Genomic DNA, 23,215 nt, shown 5'->3' with positions numbered 1-23,215 from the left:
CTCCTCCTCTCATGGCTTTTGCCACGACGGAGCCTCCGGAGATGGACCGCGACGTCCGGTGCAAACCGCGGGCCCGCTGCTTCAGGCCTCGGCGGCGGCGGCGGCGGCCGGCGCATCGGCTGCGAATGCCGATTCCACGTAAGAATGCGACTTCTATGATCGCGACACTCGCTCTGTCGGCTTGAATTTCGAACTTTCGGATGGTTCATCTCTGCGATCATCATTTCCCGCCTTCTCGAGCGGAGTTTTCTTACTCGAATCCGTCCTAGATGTTTCAAAAGCCTCTTCCGGCTTTCCTGCTTGCTAGGATGTTCTTACGTTTCGTAATTCGGTGGAAGATGCGTGGCCCCCGGTGGGGGGGGTATGATCGGGTCGTTCCGGTGAGGGGGAGGCGGAGCTAGGTGCTAGTGATGAGTCAGAGAACACATATGCTTTGACTGCGCACTTCATTTGAAATAGACAGTATTGGATTAAGAACCAATTTTGCGTTTGTTTTGGACATAGATCGATGAACTCGTTAGGAGGAAGCGGATCAACGTGCTTGTGTTGTTGTACTTGTCTCGGTGATCTTGAGGATATGAATCACATCCTGCCGAGCGTGTAATTTGGTCATGCAATCGTATATGAGACTTAGCCCCTGTCGAGTTCCCGCATAGTTATGAGGTGTTAGCTAGTTGATGAGTAGCGAATAGGCGCTTTTGATCATGTCTAGTCTTTGTTCTTGAAAATGTGCCTAGATGTACTTGCAAATAGTTAAAGAGTAAGAATTGAGATTGCGTAGTTTGACTCTTTAGTTTTGGTTATGTGGAACCCAATCTGTCATTCTTTATGAGCATTGCGCGGAGGCAATATCCATGTTATGTCTTCAACTTCATTCTTGTTTTCTGTGTTTATTTATTTATTTATTTTTTCAATTGCAGTTAGAGTCTTTGAGATAGCATGGGTAGGACTATTCAGTTGTACGGGTTCTACTCACCAATTAGTGCAAAAGCAGTCAAGGATTTTCTGGAGCAATATACTGGCAAAATGACTGTTTATGCAGTGGAAATTCAGAAACCAAGAGTTGGAAAGTGAAGAACATGTGCACATGTTCAATTTACTGATAAATTTTATGGCGAATATATTATTTCTCTCGCTAATAATGAGAAACTCTGGTATGGCAATTCATATATAAAGGCAATGGAACGAGATTCTGATGTTGTTCCAAATCCCAAGGTCTTTCAGCACTCCCTGGATAATGTGACTTTGCATTTTGGATGTCTGACTTCTGAGGATATGTTCACTGCCTTGTGGGAGAGCCCAAATGCCTCTGTAAAATTTGGATTTGGCATGAGAAAATTGTTCTTCTTTCTAACCTGTCATTTTGTGGACTACAAGCTTGAGCTCTCCTATGAGAATATTTGGCAGATTCAGCTTCACCAACCATGTGGTTCAACTCTGAAGTATCTAGTCATTCAGGTTTGATGCTTCAACTTAATGCTTGAAGTTTTTAAGCCATAACATCGAATTGCTATGTTCTTATCGGTATTGGATATGTTGATGAATTGTATGCGGTAGGAGGGCCTAAACAGTGCAGGTTGTAGTGATTCACAATATATAAAAGAACTGCTGTTTTACTTCTCTAAGGGTGATACTCTTTCTAAGATGTTTGATTTATGAACTTCCCCCATCCGCATATTATTGGTAGAGCAGCAATTTTCCTCTGTAATAGCACGATGGTTTTATGTGCCCGTCAAGCTGGACACTACTAATTCTTTTTTTTTTCTTTCTGTGGTCTTATTTCACCAGTTACTAGGTGCCCCTCGGATCCATGAAAAAGATTCCCGCTCTCCCAAATATTTTATGGCAGCTGCTGATGACCAATGGGTTAGGGAAGTTGATTTTACCCCATCTTTCTGTATTGGCCAATCTTCGTCTTTGTGTTTGGAACTTCAGCATGGTCATCAGCTTCCTGATTTTGATAAGTATCTTGATCACTACAAAGAACAGAGTAGGTGGTTCACCCTGAAAAGTGCCCCTCCTCGTACTTATCGTTCAGATCTTGTACCTGTTGTGCTTCCACCAGCTGGAGTTGCATTGCCATATGGAATCTTGTTCAAGGTCTGTTCCTTGGTTCAGCATGGGTATCTACCATGGCCTGTTCTGGATCGAAAATTTTTCCGGCTGGTTGATCCGAGAAGAATGGACATGAATGTTGCTTGCATAGAACATGCTTTGGAAAAACTGGGTTGTCTAAAAGATTGCTGTTACCATCCTGTAACTTGGCTTGAGGAGCAATATCGGCGGTATCTGGGTTCTGACCATAAACCTACAGCTGGCACTCTTTCTCTAGATGATGGGTTGGTGTATGTGCGTAGGGCTCAAGTAACTCCTTCTAAGATGTATTTCTGTGGTCCAGAAGTGAATGTTTCGAATCGGGTGCTGCGTAACTATCCTGGAGATATCGATAATTTTCTCCGTGTTTCTTTTGTTGATGAGGAGCTTGACAAAATTTATTCAACAAATTTGTCTCCACGTAACTCTGCAAATGAAGAAAGGCGGAGTGGAATTTATAAGAGGATAGTCTCAACATTGAGAGATGGGATTGTTATTGGTGATAAGAGGTTTGAGTTTCTTGCCTTTTCATCAAGTCAATTACGTGATAGTTCTCTTTGGATGTTTGCTTCCAGTGAAGGGCTTACTGCAGCAGATATAAGAAAGTGGATGGGGGATTTTCGTAATATACGAAATGTGGCAAAATATGCTGCCAGACTTGGTCAGTCCTTTAGTTCGTCAAAGGAAACTCTTAACGTCAGGAAAGATGAAGTTGAAAGGATACCAGATGTGGAAATTAGAAGGGGTGGAGTTAAATATGTTTTCTCTGATGGTATTGGGAAAATTTCTCACCAATTTGCTCTGGAAGTGGCTAGAAAATGCGGTCTTACAATTTCAACCCCATCTGCATTTCAGATTCGATATGGTGGGTTCAAAGGTGTTGTGGCGGTGGATCCAACTTCATCAAAGAAATTATCATTAAGAGGCAGCATGCTCAAATACGAATCATCAAATACGAAACTAGATGTTTTAGCGTGGAGCAGGTATCAGCCTTGCTTTCTTAATCGACAGATTATTACTCTTTTGTCTACTCTTGGAGTCGAGGATCATATTTTTGAAAGGAAGCAAAGAGAGGCGCTATGTCAATTGGATGCTATTTTAAAGGATCCTCTGGTGGCGCAGCATGCGCTGGAGCTTATGTCTCCTGGAGAGAATACGAAGGTTCTTCTAGAAATGCTTATCTGTGGTTATGAGCCAGATGTGGAACCCTTTCTATCAATGATGCTTCGAACATTCTGTGCATCGAAGTTGCTTGACTTGCGTACCAAAGCAAGGATCTTTGTGCCAAATGGAAGATCAATGATGGGATGTTTGGATGAAACAGGGACTTTGGAATATGGTCAGGTGTTTGTACAATTCTCTAGGGTTGGAAATTTGCAGTTTGGAAGCAAAACTATGCTAAAGTCGAGCAGAAGTGAGTCGCCGCTCGACGCCTTTATTTTTCAGGGAGAGTTGGTGGTTGCGAAAAACCCTTGCTTGCATCCTGGAGATGTCCGTGTCTTAAAGGCTGTTGATGTTCCATGTCTGCACCATATGGTTGATTGCATTGTTTTTCCTCAGAAAGGAAAGAGGTAAATTTTTTCCTTTTACCGCTGCCTGCCGGTACTCATTTTTTTTACCACGTCAGTTCTTCTCATTCCTACCGAGTAACAATCTAGGCAGTTGAGTCTGGATGCATCTCTCTCTGTTTTTTTCTTTTTCAATATTTATTGTCTGAAACCTCTGGTCTCAGCCAACCGTTGGCCCCCCCCAAAAAAAGGAGAAAAAACCTAGTGGGTTTGTTTGGGAATTGTGATTATTTTATAAAAAGGTGGAGGGTGCGCTAGTTTGTTCATAAAGATACCAAGGTGGTGTTGACAATGTGCAAATTTTTTTATGAGAAATATTTTTTCAAGGCTATCAAGGACAGAGTATTAAGCATGTGAATGAACTGAATGACGTATCAGCATTTTCTTTGTTTGGTCATGTATTTATTTATATAGATAGAAACATTCATGTAACTGGGGTGCGCAAAAGATATTGTACGAACAAACCCATGTCGTCCATCCTAGACAACCATATGTAAGCAGATAAAATCATGATCACATTACTTCTCAACTCCATTTTTTCCCCTAGTTGGTCAACTGGCATCTCTGGCTATAAGTAGAACTTGACATATTTCTTCAGCTGTGATTATCATTGTTGCTCTCATGTTATTTATTTAATAGATACCAAATCTGGACTTTCTTTAGATGGTAAGTTTCATAATTACAAGCAATCATGGAACGGATCTAGATTAGATTTCCCTGTTTGTTCGTGCAAGTTCCTGCTCTGTACCAGATAGCATTTACACATAATCTACATGATTTTCTGATATTTTGCTACTAATCTCCAGGCCACATCCAAATGAATGTTCAGGAAGTGATCTAGATGGAGACATCTACTTTGTTTGTTGGGATGCTGATCTGGTTCCTCCTTGTTTTTATCCACCCATGGATTATACCCCGGCACCTACTGTAACTCTTGATCATGATGTCACCATTGAGGTACTCATTGGCCACTAACAGACAGCTACACCTATTATCTCTGAAAGCACATGCATGCTTGCCCGTCAACATTACCTTTGAGAGGACCACCCTGGTGTAGTTTGCATTCATATTGTTCGAGTGATATGCTTATGTGCAAAATATCTTGTATGAGGCTGCTGAATGAGATCAATGACTTACCAAAAAAAAATAAGATCAATGACTTTTAAAGAGCAGTTGCGGTGGTAATTTAGTGTGGTTTTCTTTTACCCAGATATATCATATTCTTTTGACAAGCAATATGAACAGAAATTTTGCTAAAACCTCAGTTGGATGTCCTATAGTTGTCAGCTTTGGCATTGACATTCCATGCTTTTTGGCTCTTCAAATATATTTGTAGTCCTAAAATACAATATGTAGCACGGGATAGGCTATGTTCTGGTACTTCTGAACGGAGAGTTTCTATGTGCAACCATTAGTCATCTATCAGGGAAACCAGTAGATGCACAAGTGCCGGATATCACTAGATCCCCTTGTAGTTTATGAAGGAATGAGATACATGAAAGCTAGATAATATGTATGGCACTGCTTAATTCAATTTATTGGGGAACTTAGTTGGCAATGTTTGTTTCAAAGCGGATATCTGAGCATCTACTCTGTTTTGTTAGCATAGTGTAATTCTTGTTGCTCAGCATGTGAACCTTCTAGTTCTTTGACCTGTTAAAGAATGTGTCCTTCTGTTCCGTAGGGTGTCTCTTCAAACTTTACTTGCAAAGTCTTTCTCATTTGACATTTCTATATTAGTTTCATGAGGAACTTCATTTGTTAGCATCTGCTGCTAATACATACCTTCTTAGTGGATAACTGATAAACTCATGCTAACCCAACTTAATGTTTTACCATCCAGGAAGTCGTGGAGTACTTCGCAGATTACATGGTCAATGATAGTTTAGGGGTTATTGCAAACTCTCACACAGTGTTTGCAGATAAGGACCCAAGTAAGGCGTGCAGCAAATCATGTACTGAGCTTGCAGAGTTATTTTCCATAGCAGTTGACTTCCCGAAGACTGGTGTTCCTGCTAAAATTCCGTGTCATCTGCGAGTTAGAGAATACCCAGACTTTATGGAAAAGTCTAATAAGTCCACCTATGAGTCTCAGCATGTCATTGGGAAGCTTTACAGAGAGGTCAAGGGGATTGCACCACACACTAATTCAATAAATTCCTTCACGAGGGAAGTTGCTCTGAGCTCCTATGATTGTAGAATGGAAATAGAAGGCTTTGAGGACTACATCATGGAAGCCTTTCAGTACAAACTTAAGTATGATTGCAAATTGAGGAGGTTGATGCATTATTATGACATCAAAACTGAGGCCGAAATGCTGAGTGGGAATATCCTTACGAAGTCGAAATATTTTGATAAAAAAAGAGACCTGGAAAGTATAAATTCTGCTGCGAGGTCCTTGAGAAAGGAAGCCAGGTCATGGTTCGATGATACAGAGTCAGGATCAGCTTCTGGAGGTGTTAATATTTATGCAAAGGCATCTGCTTGGTATCATGTGACCTACCACCCTAATTTCTGGGGCCGCTATAAGGAGGAGGCTCATGAAGATCATTTCTTAAGTTTTCCGTGGTGTGTTTATGACAAGCTACTTCACATAAAAAGAGAGAGGGCTGCTGTAGAGAAGTTGGCAGACATCAGCATTTGACTGCAGATTCTGAGTTAAATTTTCTGAAGCATTCAAGTATATCTTAGATGTATGTCTTCCTTGTGAAGGCAAATTATTTGCATCAGTTCTCATGTAAGTTCCACGGACATGCTCTTATGACATATGTCAACCTGTTATAAGTTTGGTACCGTTGTGTATATGTGTGTAATAAGTTTGGTACTATTGTGTATTACTTTTATGTGTGAATATATATAAGGAACTACTTTTTATCTCAGTGTCGTAGTTATGGAGGCAAATGATCCAATGTCGGTGCTAGTCTATTCCATGAAAACAGCATGCATGTCGCCATATTTTTTCAAGTGAAAGTTCTTTGTCCCCCTTCTAGATTTCTTTACCAGAATTCTCGAGATATTCATAGTTCATTTCTTTAGTTTCTCTCTAGGACTGCATAATGGGATTTGAATCTCTAGTGAAGCATTCCCTAAGGCACTCATCGACTCTAACAAGCGATTGATATTGAAATGGAAATGATGACATTGAAATCACCACGAAAGGACACTTAATTTAGATATAACAGAGTAATTTAGGTAGTAGCGATTTTATTCTAGTTAATCGAACTTTAGGGCAGTAGAGTCATCTTCAAAAGATGCATCAATGGCGTTTGAGAACAATGAACATTAGAGTCCCTTCCTTGTAGCTCGATTCCAGTAGGTGGCTGAAATCCTGAGTCTTTTCCACAAGACGTCGAAAGAGTTCGTCGATGATCTCGCTTCTGAAGTGTTTGCTGATGATCCCCTCCAAGCCCGCTCTTAGGTGTATCACAATATCTTGTGCATGGAGTCCACCTTCATACCTCGTTTGGGTGTTAAGCAGTTCCATCTTCTCTATGTGAAAACTACCGTCCATTTTGACTAGCTGCGCAATCTCCCTCGGAGACGCAGGATACAGTGGCATGTTGAAGCAATCCACTTGCTCTTCACTTATTATTCCCTGCAGCGAAAAGCTCGCCCATTTGTGGCTCTCCGTCAGTTGAATGAAGTTAAAAGTTCATGCAGTCTAATGTTGATCTCTCTGATAGATGACTATCATGGGAGAAAATTTTAGTGGCCTAACAGATAAGCTGTCAAATCTCTGGATTAGAAGAATTGTGAAAACATTATTGAAAAAAAGGACATTATAATCGAGTTGCATATTCTAAGAAACTTGAGTAGAGCTTCAGTTCTTGGATTCGAGACTACCGTGGCGGTATTATTGGTCGTGCTGTCTATAGATGTGCATATGCATGAAACCTTTTCTTAAGTTGAATAAACTTCACATCCCAGGTAGACTTGTTTTTTCCTTCTTCAGTCTAATAAAAGATTATAAGGAAAAGGTCGAACAGGAGTTGGGAGATATTGTGATACCATACCTCTTTGGCCATGTCCATGAGACTCAATCCAATGAGATCATACATTACGCATATGGGTATCTTAGAATATGGAACATCTCTTTACACACTGTCCATTTGCATCACAAGCTTGATATTCAGCAGGTCAGGGAGGACTCTAGCTTCAAATTTCGTCACGCGGCGTGGATGTGTCGTTATTTGTTGAGCTTAACTCCATCGTGTTAGAATCTTGATTGATCATATTGATCTTTGTCAAGTGATGAAAGTTTCTAGATCTTCTATTGGGGGTGGCGGGTACGTCATGTAAAACCCCCTATTATGGAGTAATGTCGTTTCTCGAAGTTTTCCCCCAAAAGAAGCAAATATGTATAGATCGGAATGAATTATTTTACGGACAAGAAGAGTACCACCGGAAAAGGACATGAGCTTTCTTTTCATTGGATGAGGTAGCTGCCTTCTTCAGTTGCTCTAATTGCCATGGTGGTGATAATTTGATTTCTCCCATAAGGGAATTAATAGAAAAAAGCATACCCAGATTAAAAAAGAAAAAGATAAGAGTATACCCAAATCATGTTGGTCCCGCTGTTGACACCTAGATTTTGACGGTCCGTTTAGTCATTTTTCGCATTAAAATTAGGGTTTAATCAATAATTAATTAATTGCATAACATTTAGTTATAGGTGCATTTATTTTTTTGCATTTTGGACCGGTGGTGGATGGGTTGAATTAGTGATTTTGGGTTTTAAATTAATTAATTGGATTAAGCTCACAAAGCGAGCAGGTTGGCCCAAGCCCATGTTTTTTTATTGAAAATTATCTCGTGGAAAATTGAGATTTGATGCAATATTACGGTAGTTTTTGACGTTTAAAAAATCATATTGCAATCTTATCTTTGGTCTTTTTGTGATAAAATCATTGGGAATATTAAGGAGGATAAGGAATATTCTAAAATATTTTGTTGCAGATGGATATCTCGAAGGATTTTAGAATTGGATAATGGAGTTTTATCTAAAGTGAATTATTTGGAAAATCTTCACAAAAAATTTCGTTTATCTTCAATCGCCGAGTCGGAAGATATAAAATCTTCAATGGTCGGCGAGTCACTTGGAAGATTTTAATAGATGATTTCAATGGCCGAGTGAGCCAGCATGCACGATAATCTCGAAAAATGATCTTCAGCGATTGAGTTGTTATGCAAATCTTCGTAGGTTGAGCAGACTAAGTTTCCACTCTATAAATAGGGGTGGTCTTCTCTTCGTCCGAAAAGGAGCTTCTTTTAAAAAATTCAGAAAAAGTGAAAGGGGAGAGAAGCCATCCGTGGAGGTTAAAAGGAAAGAAGAGGAAAAAGCAAAAAGCTTCTGCAGAAAAGCGAAGGAAGAGGGAGAGTGACGTGAGAGAGAGAGAGAGAGAGAGGAGAAAAGTAAAGGGGTGATTTGACCTCTACTGTTCATCGTCTTCCCAACTTGCTGCCCACGTTGCTGTTCCAGTCACGACGCCATTGATCCGACGCCCTCTCTGCTCGACACTACCGCGCCTCGCCGCTCACCCTCTTTTGGAGCGTCCGTCCGTGCACACCGCCTCCACTCAGCCGACGCCGCCTGGAACCCGAAGCCCACGACCTGCAGCTTGCGCCCGGCGGCACAGTGGTCTGCCTCCACTCAGCCTACGCCACCATACCAGCACCTCTGCCCAGTCGCCGTTGTTGCTCTGATTTGCTGACCCACGACGCCGAAACTAAACGCCGAGCCACTACGCACCCGTGGGACAACATCGCTGCGACCCGCAACCCCGCTGTTCGCCGGTCACTGACGCCGCGCCTCCCTGTTGCTGCTGCCGCCCAGTCCGCGCCAAAACTCCGACGCCGGCTGTCTCCTTCGCCCGTGCCGCTCCTGTCTCGCCTGACCCGTGACCAGTTGGGCCTGCCTTCCATCGCGACACCCACACTCGGAGTCTTCCGCCAGTCTTCGCCGGAGCTCTGAACGCCGAAGACCCAACCTCCGGTGACCCACCGAAGCCGCTCGACCGTAGGTGAAGAAAGCAGGAAAAGGAAAAAAAAACAAAAGGAAAAGAAATTAGGTAGCTTTATTTCTATTTTTCTATTTGTTTTATTTATTTGTTTTATGTTTTGGGATGATCTTTATTTTATGGATTTAGTATGCATTATCCGCAGGATTTTGTCTGGAATTATTATAATTATTAATTTGATCCAAGAGACATTGGATCATTTTTTTAATTATTTTAATTGTTGGGCTTTCGAGTAAAATTTTAATTGTTAAATCACAATGATTATTTAATTTGGTCCGTAAGACTTGGATCAGATTTGTAATTATTTTGATCTCTCTGCTGTGATAACTATGGTTAGAATAATTGTTAATTTGACCCGTGAGAAAACATGTTATTTTTTCGATTATTTTAATCATTTATTGCTTGATTTTGTTGATAGTTTAGATTTAATAATTACTTATCTCTTAAAAAAAAACTAAAAAATCATAAGATAAAAAAAAATCAAAATTCTACATGAGTATATAGGTTTAGTAAATCAAGCATGTAGGTTTAACAAATTAGGATTTTCTTAGGATTGCATTTTTAAGATTGCATTTTAGGAATAAGTTAGGATTGAACCTAAATATTTTTAGGGTTTTAGATAATGTTCGCATATTCTAATTATCTCATTTTCCCAAAAAAATAGCTTTCTAAGATAGGATAGGGTTTAAGTCAAACTAATCCCTAGAATAAATTAGAAAGTTATCATTTTTAGATAGATTAATTAAGGTTTTCATGAATTCTGAATTTCAATATAAAAAATGCAAAAATACTAGGTGCATGTTAACTAGTTTGCATAATAGGATTATTTAATCAAAACTTGTTAATTAGTGAAGTTAGGTCATGAGGTGCATAATAATTAGTTTGCATAATAGGCCCATTTAATTAAATTTTGCATATTAATAAGATTAAGTCATTTGGTTTAAAAATGCATTTTCATAAAATCATTCTAATTTTTAAGAAAACCCAAAAAAAATGATTGCTTGCTTTGTGTGATGCAATTTATTTATTTGATTGCTTTAATAATGGATGAGCACCCGTGTGGTCACCACATTTGCATGATAGTAATTTAGGTTAAAATAAATGTTTGCTTGCAAAAACATTTTGAAAAATTAAAAAGAAATGGTACCGAAAGGGCATTAGAAAATTCTAATGTAACCAAGTCCCGTACCCTTAGTCTCAGTTCGTAGGAGTAAAATAAATCTCCCTTTATTTTACTTAGGTGTCTAATCGACCTACCATAAACCGATTAGTGTCGACTCCTAGATAATCATAAAATTAAACCTAAGTCGTGATTTGGTATGGGCTTGGGAGAGCCCGAGCTAAGTGTAAAAACTTAGCAGTCCATTAACCTAGTTTTAGGTGGTGAACCCGCGAAAATTAGGTCGCGACACCCGCTAATCATTTCCCCCGCCTTTTATTTTAGCTATTTTAGCTTCCTCACCGTGAAGGGTATGTTCTCCAGCCGTGCTTTTCATTGCTTTGATCAGATACACCTATGAAAATGCTGCATCTTTCAGAGATTTGACCAGATGAGAAAGCCAGCCAATGGCAATCCTCGGAAGGGTTTAGAGAGGGTGACTTGGTTGACCTGACCTTTTAAGCTTTCTTGTGGTTATCGCGGTGTGTAGATGGTGTAGAATGAGGTGTAGGAGCTGGGATAAATGCAAAACTTTTTATGCGCATAAAATAAGCAAGACAGTATGAATGTAGAAGACACGGAAAATAGACTTATACAGTCATTCGTTAATCGCTCAATTCGCATTATCTTCCTTTGCCAATAGCCCAATAACGGCCGATTGGGAGGAGCATGTGAAGCAACCACAACCGCCGCACGATAAGGCAAGTTCTTCAGGAGTGAACTGAGAAGAGACTTAGAAAGAAGTGAGACCAGAGAGAGAGAGATGAGTTCATTGCGCTTCGATGCATGTAAAATTTCTACAGTTTGGTCGTTTTGACGTATAAACTTACATAGTCATAAAATGAAAAAAGTTCGATTCAATCGATGCTTTTCTGGAACGAAAATGGGTATTTGTCTGGTTAACAAGTGCACTGAAGCCATTGGCCAATTTCACTGAAAATAAGAAATTATACTTCTCGGGAGTTTTTGACGAATGAAGGAATGCAAATTTGAAGGAAGTTATGTACTGCAGATGTTTATATTATCAAAACATATTTAATGAGACCTAACCTGTGTTGTAGGAGCATACTTTAACGTCTTTCGTAGTATATATATATATATATATATATTAATTTTGTGTAGTATGTTAATAAAATGAATGGTTTTTTTTTTACTGGATTGCGCTCTATTTAAACGTATATATTAAATTAAAAAACATGTAGTTAGATAGTCAAAAGGATCAGAAAGTGAATCACACAAATTTTTCTTTTGTTTCATTGAACTATGAGTTTAAGCTCACTTGTCGAATGAAAAATAATTTTAATGGTGATGAGATTTCAAATAGGGCCAATCGGTTTCGAACTTGGAACCTAAAATCTATCTTTTAGAACCAGTTCTTAGTTTTTGAAATTTGGAACTAACCTTGTTTACCTCAAAATCGTCCCTATTTTTTCAGTTCAGTTCTAAAGTCTACTCAAGAACCTGTTTTTCTTTAATTTTTTTATTTTATTTTTTACAACAAAATAATACGAGTAATAAAACGGTTCAAAGTAATGCAAGGCAAAAATTATGATTTGTAGGTTTTATGAAATTGGTTTCAAATTTCTTCCAATAGGTTTGGTTCCCAAGTGGTTCCTCACTCGGAACTAAAATCAAATTGATTTTAGGGGTCTGATCCAATTACGCAGCCCTAATTTTGAAAACCATTACTTGTCACCCCTCCCTTTCATCCTTTTCAGATTTTCATACTTCTAGTTTCTGAAACTTTTGAAAACAGATTTTGATTATTTAAATCATCACATATATGCCACATAAGCATCATATTAATAATTAACAGCCGTATCAGTAACTCCAATTATATTCGTAACGGGAAGACCAATTCGAACAAATAAAAATAGAATTTAAGGACTTAATTGTAAAAAAGAAAATATTAAAAGACCGGATCAAATATTTTGTAAGGTTAATGCCCTGAAAAACCCTAAACTGGTATACCTGTGACAAATTTACCTTAAACTAATTTTTTGACCACCAAACACATTTGACAAATTTATCCATAATTGGTATACTTGTGACAAATTTATTCTCTATTAGTTTCTGTTAAATTTTGACACATAACAATTAACTGGTGTATCGGTTTAGGATTTTACTTTCCGTTTGTCACAATTGATTTTATTTTCTTGGCACAAAACTCTTTGGAGTTCTTGGTAATTTTTGGTGGTATTAATCCAATTTAACGGAGGATATATTTGTCTTTAGGGTTTTTGGCGGTTGAATAAATTAGTTTGGGGTAAATTTGTCACAAGTATATATATTTGGGATTTTTTATGGTCAGCTGTGGTAAATTTGTCATAGATATACTAGTTTGAGGTTTTTCATGGTCAAAAAATTAATTTGGGGTAAATTTGTCACACGTGTACAAGTTTGAGGTTTTTCAGAGTATTAACCCATTTTGTAATGGTTTATGGAATTTATGGTAGACAAATTGTTGGGAATTTGTATCGAAAACAATAAGACATGCATAGGTAAAATTGAATCAAGATGATTCGCAGTGGAAGAAAAAATACCCCATACATCTATCTCCAAAACATTGTCTGTACATTTTAATAAGAAGCATGTAGAAATGAAAAGAAGGCTAATCACATCATTATCGTACTGTGCTAAACATTTTTGGTTTTGATGTTTTTTAGATCCAAAAACAAAAGTTTGATGTCTTCGTAGCATAGGTCTCGACGTTCTTTAGATCCAAATCACAAACATTCGATCTCTTTGTATCGTCCCTAAAGTATTCCGATTCTAATGTTATTTAGTTCTAGTCTCACAAATGTCGGACCTCTAATTCAAGTACTCCACCAATCTCACATCGAATGGTAGAGAGAAGTTCGAGAGAATTGTACTATCAATTGCTCTCGTATGTAACTAATTTGATTGATCTCTAGTCTCTTTCTCTCACTTCTTATAACCAGTCTCAAATTACATTTATTTAATTTAATTTGACTCATGAACTCTGATACCATTTCATAACATTAATTACACTATAAAGCTTGTACTCGCTTCAGAATCTTCTAAAACTGTTTCAGAGTAGTAATTTAGGATTAATTTTGTAACTATTATAGAGTTTGTTTTGGATATTAAGTTTGTAACCGTCAGAAAACTTTATTCTGGTATTTAACTTTGTAACCGTTACAAAATTTTAATTCCACTGTTAAGTCTAAAACCTTTTAGAACATTAATTTGGTCGTTTGATTCTAAAGTTGTTTCGTTTCAAATCATTAATGTGATTATTGATTCTAAAACTGTTTCGGATTATCAATGTGACCATTGATTCTACCGTTGTTTCAGATCATTAATGTAACCATCGATTCTAAAAATCATATGGCCATCAAGTCCAAAACCATTCCGAATATTTAATTTGGTTGTTCATTTCCAAACTCATTTCAAATCATTAATATGGCTATTGATTATGAACTCGATCTTTAATATGGGTGTAAAGTTTGAAACCATTTTAGATCTTTAATTTTGCTATTAATTTTGAAACTCACTTTAGATCATTAATGCGACCATTAATTCTAAACTCACTTCAAATCATAAATGAGGCCATTGATTTTAAACTAATTTAAGATCTTTAAAAATACCGTAAAGTCTATATCAAATCTTTAATTTTGCCATTGGTTCTGAAAATGTTTTAAAACTTCAATCTTTAGCTTGATTCAATCTAATTGTTGCAATTGCATACACATTTGCAACATTTTTTTCCCATTCAAACGTCATTCTAATTAGTTATGGTGTGTGATGTCTTTGGGTTCATGACTGAGCTAGTAGCATGAGTTATACTAATACATTAGCACAACTAAGAGAATTTATTGTTCTGATCAATTTCTAGTTCCTACAAACTATAAGTGACATCTAGTAATATGTTATGGCTATCCAAATAACGTGAACATTTCAAAAACATAATGAATCTAGCTTTGGCGATCATGTAATTCAAACATTTTGTCTTTCTATGTTTTGATTCAAAGGCCATTGAATTGTTTGTTAAGCCATTAATTCGATCATATGCCCAAATTTTATTGACATGCACCTCTACAAGACATGAACTATTTATTCTCGGTTACAATTCCTATAGAGAATTTTAATACAATGTCATAATTAGATTGCATAGGAGATCATTAAAAAGATAGATTTCATATTGCATATGCATGTGCATTCATATGTAAACAAACTATGACTATTAAGCATAGAGATGGTTCGATGGAGTGTAAATTTTTGCACTTGTGAATCATAACCATTCAATATACAAGTCAATATCATGCCTTAGGTTTAAGGATTTTACATAAGATCAAAGTATGGACGATTAGTTATTGATCTCGCTAAAAGTAGCTAATTGTTCTATGCATGTTATGTTCATTGAACTTGTCCAATACAAGTATCCGTGTTCTAACTCAAATATCATAAATGACTTGTGACTCATCATCCCTTTCATGGTGAAGCTTGAGAATACGTCTGTCTGAATAAGATCATTAATATTCTCTCAATGATTCATCGATGAGAATTGTTTAAAGATTCAGTTTAACACACGTATTCTTAACACTTTAAGAATATGTTCAATTGTAACTGATTGTATAAACTCATTCATACAAATGAGACAATAAATGAATATTTTTTTTATACTATTGAAATCCTTAATATGTAATTATTACACGATTGCTTTAAGCATATAACTAACACAAGTCACTACTAGTGAGTCCATAAGAAAGATTTCCATCTGTTAGTTGGCAATGCCATTTAAATTGGCAAAAGAACACTTCAAGTGCCTTAACTTTGCACAAAGGGACACTTAAATGCCATAACTTACGAAAGGTACACTTAAGTGCCAAAATCGGAGTAAAATGGATCACTTGAGTGCCAATCCGGCCAAAATCCGGCCAAAATGCTGACGTGTCAATTTTCCGGCGAAACAAGTGCGAAACGGCGTCGTTTTAATGCTAATGTGGCCAAAAACTTAATAAAAAATTAATTTAAAACTAAATTTATTTAAATATTTATAAAATATTAAAAATATTTAAATATTTAAATTTTTAAAAATTTAAAAAATTTCAAAAAACTAAAAATATTAAAAAAATTTAAAAAAATTAAAAAATTCAAAATTTTAAAAAAATTTAGAAAATTTTGTAAAAATTTTATAAAAATTTAAAAATTTATAAAATTTATAAAATTCTAAAATTGATAAAATATTTAAAAATTAAAAAGAAATTAAAAAGAAATTAAAAGTTAAAAAAAAAAAAAAAAAAAATTCAAAAAATTTTAGAAAATTTAAAAAAATTTTAAAAATTTTAGAAAATTAATTAATTTTAATTTAAAAATAAATTTATTTAAAAATTTAAAAATAAAATTTTAAAAATTAAAAACATTTGCAAAATTAAAAAAGTTACAAAAAAATAATTTTTAAAAAAAAAAAAGAAAAGGGTGCCGGTTGAGGGCTGAAATTTTTGTAAATTTTTTAAATTTCTGTAAATTTCGTAAGTTTTTAAATTTTTTGTAACTTTCTAAAATTGTTTGTAAATTTTTTGAATTTTTTGTAAATTTTTTGAATTTTTTGTAAATTTTTTAAATTTTATGTAAATTTTATGTAAATTTTGTAAATTTTTTTATAAATTTTGTAAATTTTTTGTAACTTTCTAAAAAATTTTGCAAATTTTTAAAATTTTAATTATTTTAATTATTTTTTTTTTTTAATTTTTTCTTTTTAAATTTTATGTAAATTTTGTAAATTTTTGTAATTTTTGTAATTTTTTTGTAACTTTCTAAATTTTTTTGTAAATTTTTTAAATTTTTAGTAATTTTTAATTTTTTTTGTAATTTTGTAAATTTTTGTAATTTTGTAATTTTTTTTTTTAATGTTTAAAGTTTCTAAATTTTTTAAAAATGTTTTAAATAAATTTATCTTTAAATAAATTTATTTTAAATTTAATTTAAATAATTTTTATATTATTATAAAATTCGAATGATGTCAAAACGACGTCGTTTTGGTAGAATTCGGCGACTAGCTCTCCCGGCGAGACACATCGGCGAGAAATATTAATATTTTAATGCCACGTATGATTTCCGGCCAACCAACTTAGGTGTCCCACTTTTCTTAAAATGTGGTAAGACTTAAGTGTACCTTTCGTAAGTTATGGCGACTTAAGTGTCGTCTTTTCTACCAAAGTTATGTGACTGGAAGCCCGCACGTCCATTTAAATTAGAAGCATGCTTTTAACGTTGAGAATTCAAAATTTGCTCAGAAGTCAAGTACCATCCATTAGTCATCGGCAAATACCCTTTCCAGTCCCATCAAAGGCATCTTCAGCTCTCAACTGTTACAAGATCCGCTTCCTGAATCAGTTAAAAACCTTAAAAAATGAGCTCGAACCCATGGAACAGCATCTTCCATGCCGCTCCCAAATTTCAGCTCCTTTCGTATTGTTATGTATCACCCGTGACGTTCGTTCTTGTGCTCCATTTCGTCAACACAAGCAAGACTCCAACCACACTCTACCTGCTGTTTGTTCCGTAGTCGAAGCTTCTTCTTTTCTTGCCTGAAACGAGAATCCGAAGCATAGACCGTTCTTCTGGTTGCGGAAAGCACCACTGTGGAGAAAAGCCAAGAGCTTGCGCTGACCCAGATGAGGAAATCAGTTCAGAAGCTTGGTTCTTCGACGGAGGTGATGAAAATCTGTGTTCTTTACTAGTGATGCATTTTCGTAATGGCTCTTGCATGATTAGTTTCGAGTGTTTTCATTTGCTTATCGTTGGGTTCGCAGAAATTCGGCGAGCCAACGCTCATGCGGTTCTTGATTGCGAGATCGATGGACGCGGATAAGGCAGCGAAGATGTTCGTGAAATGGCAGGAATGGAGGTCGACATGGGTCCCGAATGGGTTCGTTCCAGAGTCGGAAATAGGCGAGGAATTGGAAGCTAGGAAGATTTTTTTGCAGGGGTTGTCGAGAAGTGGTCAACCACTGATGGTCATCAAGGCCAGCAAGCATTTCCCTTCGAAAGATCAGCTCCAATTTAAAAGTAATAAGCTCTTTTCTCCTGCTCGAATTTCATTTTTCTTTTGATTTTCCATTTATGTAATTGTGCAGATTGATGAAGAAATGCGCGTGACTAGATGCAAATGCTAGGCGATTTTCATATGGAGATATGTAGATGATACTGTTGCTGCATTGTTGCATGTGCCGTCAATCTGTAGATGGTCCCTTTCACACGAGATAAAAAGTTTCCAGCATATAGTGCATCTTGGGTCAGAATGACGTGGCCTTTATGTTTTGGATCCCTTTATTTGTTTGTTGGCTATTGACGATAGCCGAAGGTCGTTCCCTCTATCTCTGTCTCTCTCCCCCCTGTTCCCTTGAATACCAGCCAAAAGGAAATGATTGACATCATTTTATCGGTCACCCTCCAAACTATTACTTTCTCAAAAATGGTGGCCGGCGATTCAGAAACCAGGCAGCCTGGTATTAACTACCCGTTTTCCGCATTAATTAATTACCTGATCATAATGAATGAAGGGATCTCCATCTTGGGCCCCGGATGCACCCCCAGGATCAACCTTTTGCAATTTGGTTTATGATCATACCTTTCCTGGCCCTTTGGCTAAGATCGAACGTGCAATGTGTTTATGATCAAAAGCTTCATCTTCAAGTTGTTGCTTGGGTTAAAGATAAAAAATTTGCTATATTAGATTAGGTAAAGCTTGATTACCCTGCTTTTTCCTTTGGTAAACTCCCAAGTATAAACAGATCCATGGTCTGACATCGGACGTCAACGTTCCTAGATTTCGTTATGGGTTTCGCCATCTGCCATAAATTGATAATTACATGGATGTTTGCAATTCAGTTAGTTACACTTAAATGATGGCCAAAAGGAAAAGTTAACTATAGGTGATCAGTTTGTCGTGAGCAAGCTTCCATTGCTCATTTTCTTAGCTTTTGCAAATTTAGTACCATCACTATTTTTGGGCTTTCTCTGTCGTGAGGTGAATGTAGAGGTCCAAAATACAAACTGTGTTACTTGATTCAGTTTGTCATTTGTGGAATCTTGTGTCTTGATTCTTATCATTTTTGCTTATTCTACTTTATAGATAGCCAAAAAGGCGATCGTAATAAACTTAACTGGGCCAAAAATGGTTTTTCTTCATGACATGGAGTATGTTGCATACCTTACATCATACCTTTAACACTCGTAAGTTGCATTTATAAGTAGATTGTGCCTATTTATCCGAGTTCTGATGCCATCAACGCAAAGCAATAACAAAATGGTTATCCTTTTTCCCCTTTTGTTCCATGACAATGGTTGGACTGAAGAATGATTAACCCTGCTTCCCTTATTGATGCAGAATTCGTAATTTATTTACTGGACAAGACCATTGCAAGGTGCGGAACATACTCATTGCGCTTTATAAAACGTGCATGTACAGCTATTCTGTGTTAATTTTTGAATTTTGGTATTGCAGGGGGCTTCATTTATTGGTAGCTAAATTGTTTTAATTAGTCTTGACGACAAAGTTGTTTGTCAATAAATTTGCAATATTTTTTTTTTTTTTTTTGGGGGGGGGCGAGGGGAGGGAGAGGGAGTTTTCGTGATAGATATTCAGGATGATTGTATTTGTCGTGCAAAAAAGGAAAAGTGATCTTGGGTTGAGTAGAAGCGACAATCGGATTTGTGGTTGTCATTAGACAAGTACATATGGCCTTGTGCTTCTCAGATATTCGTAGGCACACTAGAGTAAACACAGAGAGAGATGATAGTCATGAAAGAACTGAATCACCCGAACTGGTATTCACCTTCTTAACTTTTCCATCTCTCATTCATATTGGACACTTAGAAGAATTTCTTCACTGTCATGTATCTTTCCGACATCCTTTAAAGATTGCGACAATTTTGTGGATCACCATTTAATAACTAGATCAGTAAATAGACATAATTTCCGATTTTGGATCCTTGTATAGTTTTTGCCAGTACCACTACATCAGCGTCTCTATTTTTGATGATTTCTGTTTCTGTCTTTCCTTTCTGAACCCTCTCCTTGTCAACATTGGAGAAATTCTGGACATCTGCAAACCTGTTTTCCTCCAATAAAATTAGAATCTACCTAATGCTGATGATAATCTCCTGCTTACAAAGAGAGTTATGCTTTTGGCTGAATTAGTGAATCATGTTTCCTGACAAGTACGTGTGATTATTGAGGTCCTGAATTTTTAGTTGATCAACTAAATCAAGGTGTATGCATTCCGTTTCAGTTCTTTCAAAGGACAGGAAATAGGGAATGAAAAGGTGATTGCCATTCTTGATCTGCAAAAGCTAAGTTATAAGAATGTTGATGTACGTGGATTCATCACTGGATTTCAGTTTTTACAGGTACTTATCTCACTTAGAGTTTTGTTTCTTATTTATCTCATGTATCTGTCTGCTAGTCCTTCACACTAGATCTATCTGCTCATAGATGAGAACACGGATAGCAACTAGCAGAAAATTGGTTTGTTCTTATAAGGTGATCTAGTCTTAAAAAAGATCCAAATGAATTATATTGTGTAAATATCTGGTCTCCACTTGTAGTAATCTACAAACTAAAAGCAAAACAAACGAAAGAAGAAAAGAACAACTGAAACAAAAACTCTGCTTAGTGATTCTCCTTTCTGCAATTCTTTGGAAAACTTTTATAATTGCTTAATGGTACATTGTCTGAGAGGTCCTCTTGGTTTTGCATTCACAAATGTTGAAAAATGTCAGAAGACTGAGACCAATTATTCAGGAAGAACACCTTTTACCTGCTTATTTTCGCAAAGATTTTCCACTAGCAGCTTTTCTTAGAGCTGTTTACTTGGGTATATTGCAATGTTTGATTATTATATTCTTTTTCCAAATTTTGAATTGAAAGGGCTCTCTTTTATCGAGAGACTTTTGAATTTACATGAAAAGGAATATGACTGTTTCCTGCACCCGAAGTGCCATTCTCGAAATGAATTTGTAAGCTATTTATAGGTGACATGATTGATGTGGGACGATACAAATTCATTGGCAATGAAAATTATCCGTGTCATTGTAGTGCAAGCTACTGCACTTAGTTCTATCGACTTTGGGTAATTCAAAACACGTTATAGTAGAGCAAACTAAGCTATTCAAGTCTACTCTAGCCCTTTGGGTTCTATCACCTATTTAAGAAACTAATGCAGTCTAGAACTTTATTCTTTCAGCAAACGCATTTTTATCTAGTCAGAACTTCTTATACTGTGAGTCTTATACATTCAAATAGTTGATTTCCATGGACACATCTAATTTGCAAGATGAAATCAGAACTCTCACGGGAGCCTTAATGTATGAACTTGCAGGGGACGTCATAAAATTTAAAATGCCCAACCAAAGTTGTGTAGATCAGAAAGGAAAGAAACCCTAACTCCCGAGCACACAATTTGAAACCTCATGTATAGAGTACATGCTAAGTCTGTTGACTTGAATTTTGTCAATTGTCTTTCTTCTTTTTCCCTTAATCTAAATCTGTTTAAGCTGTCTTTCTTTTTTTCCATTTTTGTATTGAGTTTTTGGCGCTCTGGTTTGAAGCTTTAGAACAGAGTTCTTCCATTTAATTCTTTTAGAATTATATCCCCCTTTAGCCTCTGTTCTAATTGGGTTAATTTTCCCTTCCCACTTCAAGTTGTATCGATCTCTAAGGGTATGTGAGATTCAATTGCTGCAAGTGAGAAATCGTCAACTGTCTTGATATTGCAGCCAGAAGGTTGATCACGTAACTAATCTTAACCATGGAATGAAGACTAACCTCAGTAATGTCATGTCTAAGGTTCTGTAGTTATTAGATTCAAAGAGAAAAGCTCGTTGGGTAAAGTGAAATCTATCTATCAAAGTATCGACAATGATTATCCAATAACTCCATTGGTATTAAGCATCAGTTGGACAAGAAGTAGACATTATTCTTTAGCTAAAGGTTCTACCACTGAAAGTTCGATGCCTTGATAGTTACGTTCCTCTGAATCACGGGATTCTTATTACGCAGGCTTACTATCCTGAGCGCCTGGCCAAGCTCTTCATTCTGAATATGCCAGGGTTCTTTGTCAGTGTTTGGAGAATGATTTCTCGATTCCTCGAGAAGGCAACACTGGAAAAGGTGCACTTCTTTTGCCTCTGCACATAATTATTCAGAATCAATGCATAGTTTCTCTCGTTTTGCACATTATTCAAATTTTGGCCTAATATGATTTATGCATCCTCTGCACCTCTTTTATCCCTTGATAGGAGGATAGTATCACCATAGGGCACCAAGGGGGTGCAAGCACTTGTACAAAAAGAACTCAAGAACTTAAAAAGGAGCTCAGTCACAATACAAAACATCTACAATGTCAATCAAAGCATTTGCATCGATGAGTAATTTTCCACTAAGCAAAAATATAGGATTTTGAAACCGAGCTTTCAATAATTACAAAAATTGAGAATGCCTCTCCTTCATAGGTTCTCTTGGCTTGATCTCTCCACATCTGCCGAAAAACAGAAGAAGGAATGTGAGCATGAGACGCACCTGATGATAATACATCTTAAACAATATCTACTGCACTAATCTTGCTTGTCAAGCATTGCCTCCTAATCTCGACCTTAATCCTGAAATAAATTATGCAGATCGTGATTGTGAGCAATGAAGATGAACGAGAACAACTCTTCAAGGAAATTGGCGCCGAAGTCTTGCCCGAAGAATATGGTGGGCAAGCAAAGCTTGTGCCCATACAGGATGTTGTTTTGCCCCCTTTGGATAATTAATTTTAGTGACTGGATAAAAAAATCTTCATTTCTTGGTTAAAAAGGGGAAGTAAAAAAAGAGAATAAAAAGAGCAGCTGCAATCTCAGCATCAGCTTCCTCGTATGTACTTGTGATGTATTTATATCATTTTCAACGACCTGTTATGTACGTACCATGTATGTATTAACTTGCTGGGCAACTTTATATGCGTAACTAAGGTTGCTGTTGATTTTAAGTATCGATCACTTGTTAAGGAAGAACATGCTTTCAAAACCCACATAGTTCATCGAGCAGGCCAAGCAAATGTTAGCGAACCAAATATCGAGATATATCAACAGAGTAAACAATTTGCGCTCAACGAGAAACCTCGAATCCTAGCCCTCGCTTTAGTACAAGAATGGACACGGCCAAGTGCCAACTACCCAGATAATCGTTACTGTCCGTGTAGTGCTAATTTGTGCTACTTGCTTTCTAGGTATGGAGTGCTTGTATTTCAAGGATTAGCAGTTTAGCGATGAAGAAAGTGAGGATGGAAAAGGAGGGAAAAGAGAATAAGGCGCGTTTGGTAACGTTTCGTTTAAAAATTGTTTAAGGAACGTAAATAGAAAAAAGT

General features: G+C 36.7%; 3 protein-coding genes across 3 annotated transcripts; 2 read left to right on the top strand and 1 right to left on the bottom strand.

The window, feature by feature from the left end:
• The first annotated feature begins 23 nt into the window (after window positions 1–23).
• Window positions 24–6,587, top strand: LOC104433047 (probable RNA-dependent RNA polymerase 1). The gene is made up of 5 exons (XM_010045669.3): window positions 24–138; window positions 921–1,458; window positions 1,789–3,665; window positions 4,469–4,619; window positions 5,506–6,587. Exons 2-5 carry the CDS (start codon window positions 1,180–1,182, stop codon window positions 6,304–6,306), a joined length of 3,108 nt encoding a protein of 1,035 aa, XP_010043971.2. The 5' UTR covers window positions 24–138; window positions 921–1,179; the 3' UTR covers window positions 6,307–6,587.
• Window positions 6,588–6,895: 308 nt separating this feature from the next.
• On the bottom strand, window positions 6,896–7,746 carry LOC108957739 (probable S-adenosylmethionine-dependent methyltransferase At5g38100). Its single transcript, XM_018868926.2, has 2 exons — window positions 7,676–7,746; window positions 6,896–7,257 (listed from the first exon to the last, which is right to left on the bottom strand). The coding sequence occupies exons 1-2, from the start codon at window positions 7,718–7,720 to the stop codon at window positions 6,919–6,921; spliced, it is 384 nt and encodes a 127-aa protein (XP_018724471.1). The 5' UTR covers window positions 7,721–7,746; the 3' UTR covers window positions 6,896–6,918.
• A 9,495-nt stretch (window positions 7,747–17,241) lies between these two features.
• On the top strand, window positions 17,242–22,840 carry LOC104433046 (sec14 cytosolic factor). Its single transcript, XM_010045668.3, has 6 exons — window positions 17,242–17,518; window positions 17,618–17,873; window positions 19,195–19,231; window positions 20,099–20,216; window positions 21,868–21,978; window positions 22,485–22,840. The coding sequence occupies exons 1-6, from the start codon at window positions 17,480–17,482 to the stop codon at window positions 22,620–22,622; spliced, it is 699 nt and encodes a 232-aa protein (XP_010043970.1). The 5' UTR covers window positions 17,242–17,479; the 3' UTR covers window positions 22,623–22,840.
• Window positions 22,841–23,215: the final 375 nt, after the last annotated feature.

The sequence above is a fragment of the Eucalyptus grandis genome, chromosome 2 (genome assembly GCF_016545825.1).
Source record: "Eucalyptus grandis isolate ANBG69807.140 chromosome 2, ASM1654582v1, whole genome shotgun sequence".
Lineage (NCBI taxonomy): Eukaryota > Viridiplantae > Streptophyta > Magnoliopsida > Myrtales > Myrtaceae > Eucalyptus > Eucalyptus grandis.
This window is presented reverse-complemented; position numbering and strand designations above follow the sequence as displayed.

What these genes read in the sequence shown, in the direction of transcription:
- LOC108957739 (XM_018868926.2), bottom strand. Translation starts at nt 7,720, where the DNA reads ATGTATGATCTCATTGGATTGAGTCTCATGGACATGGCCAAAGAG. An exon ending in TCATGGACATGGCCAAAGAG is followed by an intron (nt 7,258 to 7,675) that starts GTATGGTATCAC and finishes TTTTCGCTGCAG; the next exon opens with GGAATAATAAGTGAAGAGCA.
- LOC104433047 (XM_010045669.3), top strand. Translation starts at nt 1,180, where the DNA reads ATGGAACGAGATTCTGATGTTGTTCCAAATCCCAAGGTCTTTCAGCAC. An exon ending in TGAAGTATCTAGTCATTCAG is followed by an intron (nt 1,459 to 1,788) that starts GTTTGATGCTTC and finishes TTATTTCACCAG; the next exon opens with TTACTAGGTGCCCCTCGGAT. An exon ending in ATCATGATGTCACCATTGAG is followed by an intron (nt 4,620 to 5,505) that starts GTACTCATTGGC and finishes TTTACCATCCAG; the next exon opens with GAAGTCGTGGAGTACTTCGC.
- LOC104433046 (XM_010045668.3), top strand. Translation starts at nt 17,480, where the DNA reads ATGAGGAAATCAGTTCAGAAGCTTGGTTCTTCGACGGAG. An exon ending in AGATCAGCTCCAATTTAAAA is followed by an intron (nt 17,874 to 19,194) that starts GTAATAAGCTCT and finishes TTATTGATGCAG; the next exon opens with AATTCGTAATTTATTTACTG. An exon ending in CTGGACAAGACCATTGCAAG is followed by an intron (nt 19,232 to 20,098) that starts GTGCGGAACATA and finishes ATTCCGTTTCAG; the next exon opens with TTCTTTCAAAGGACAGGAAA.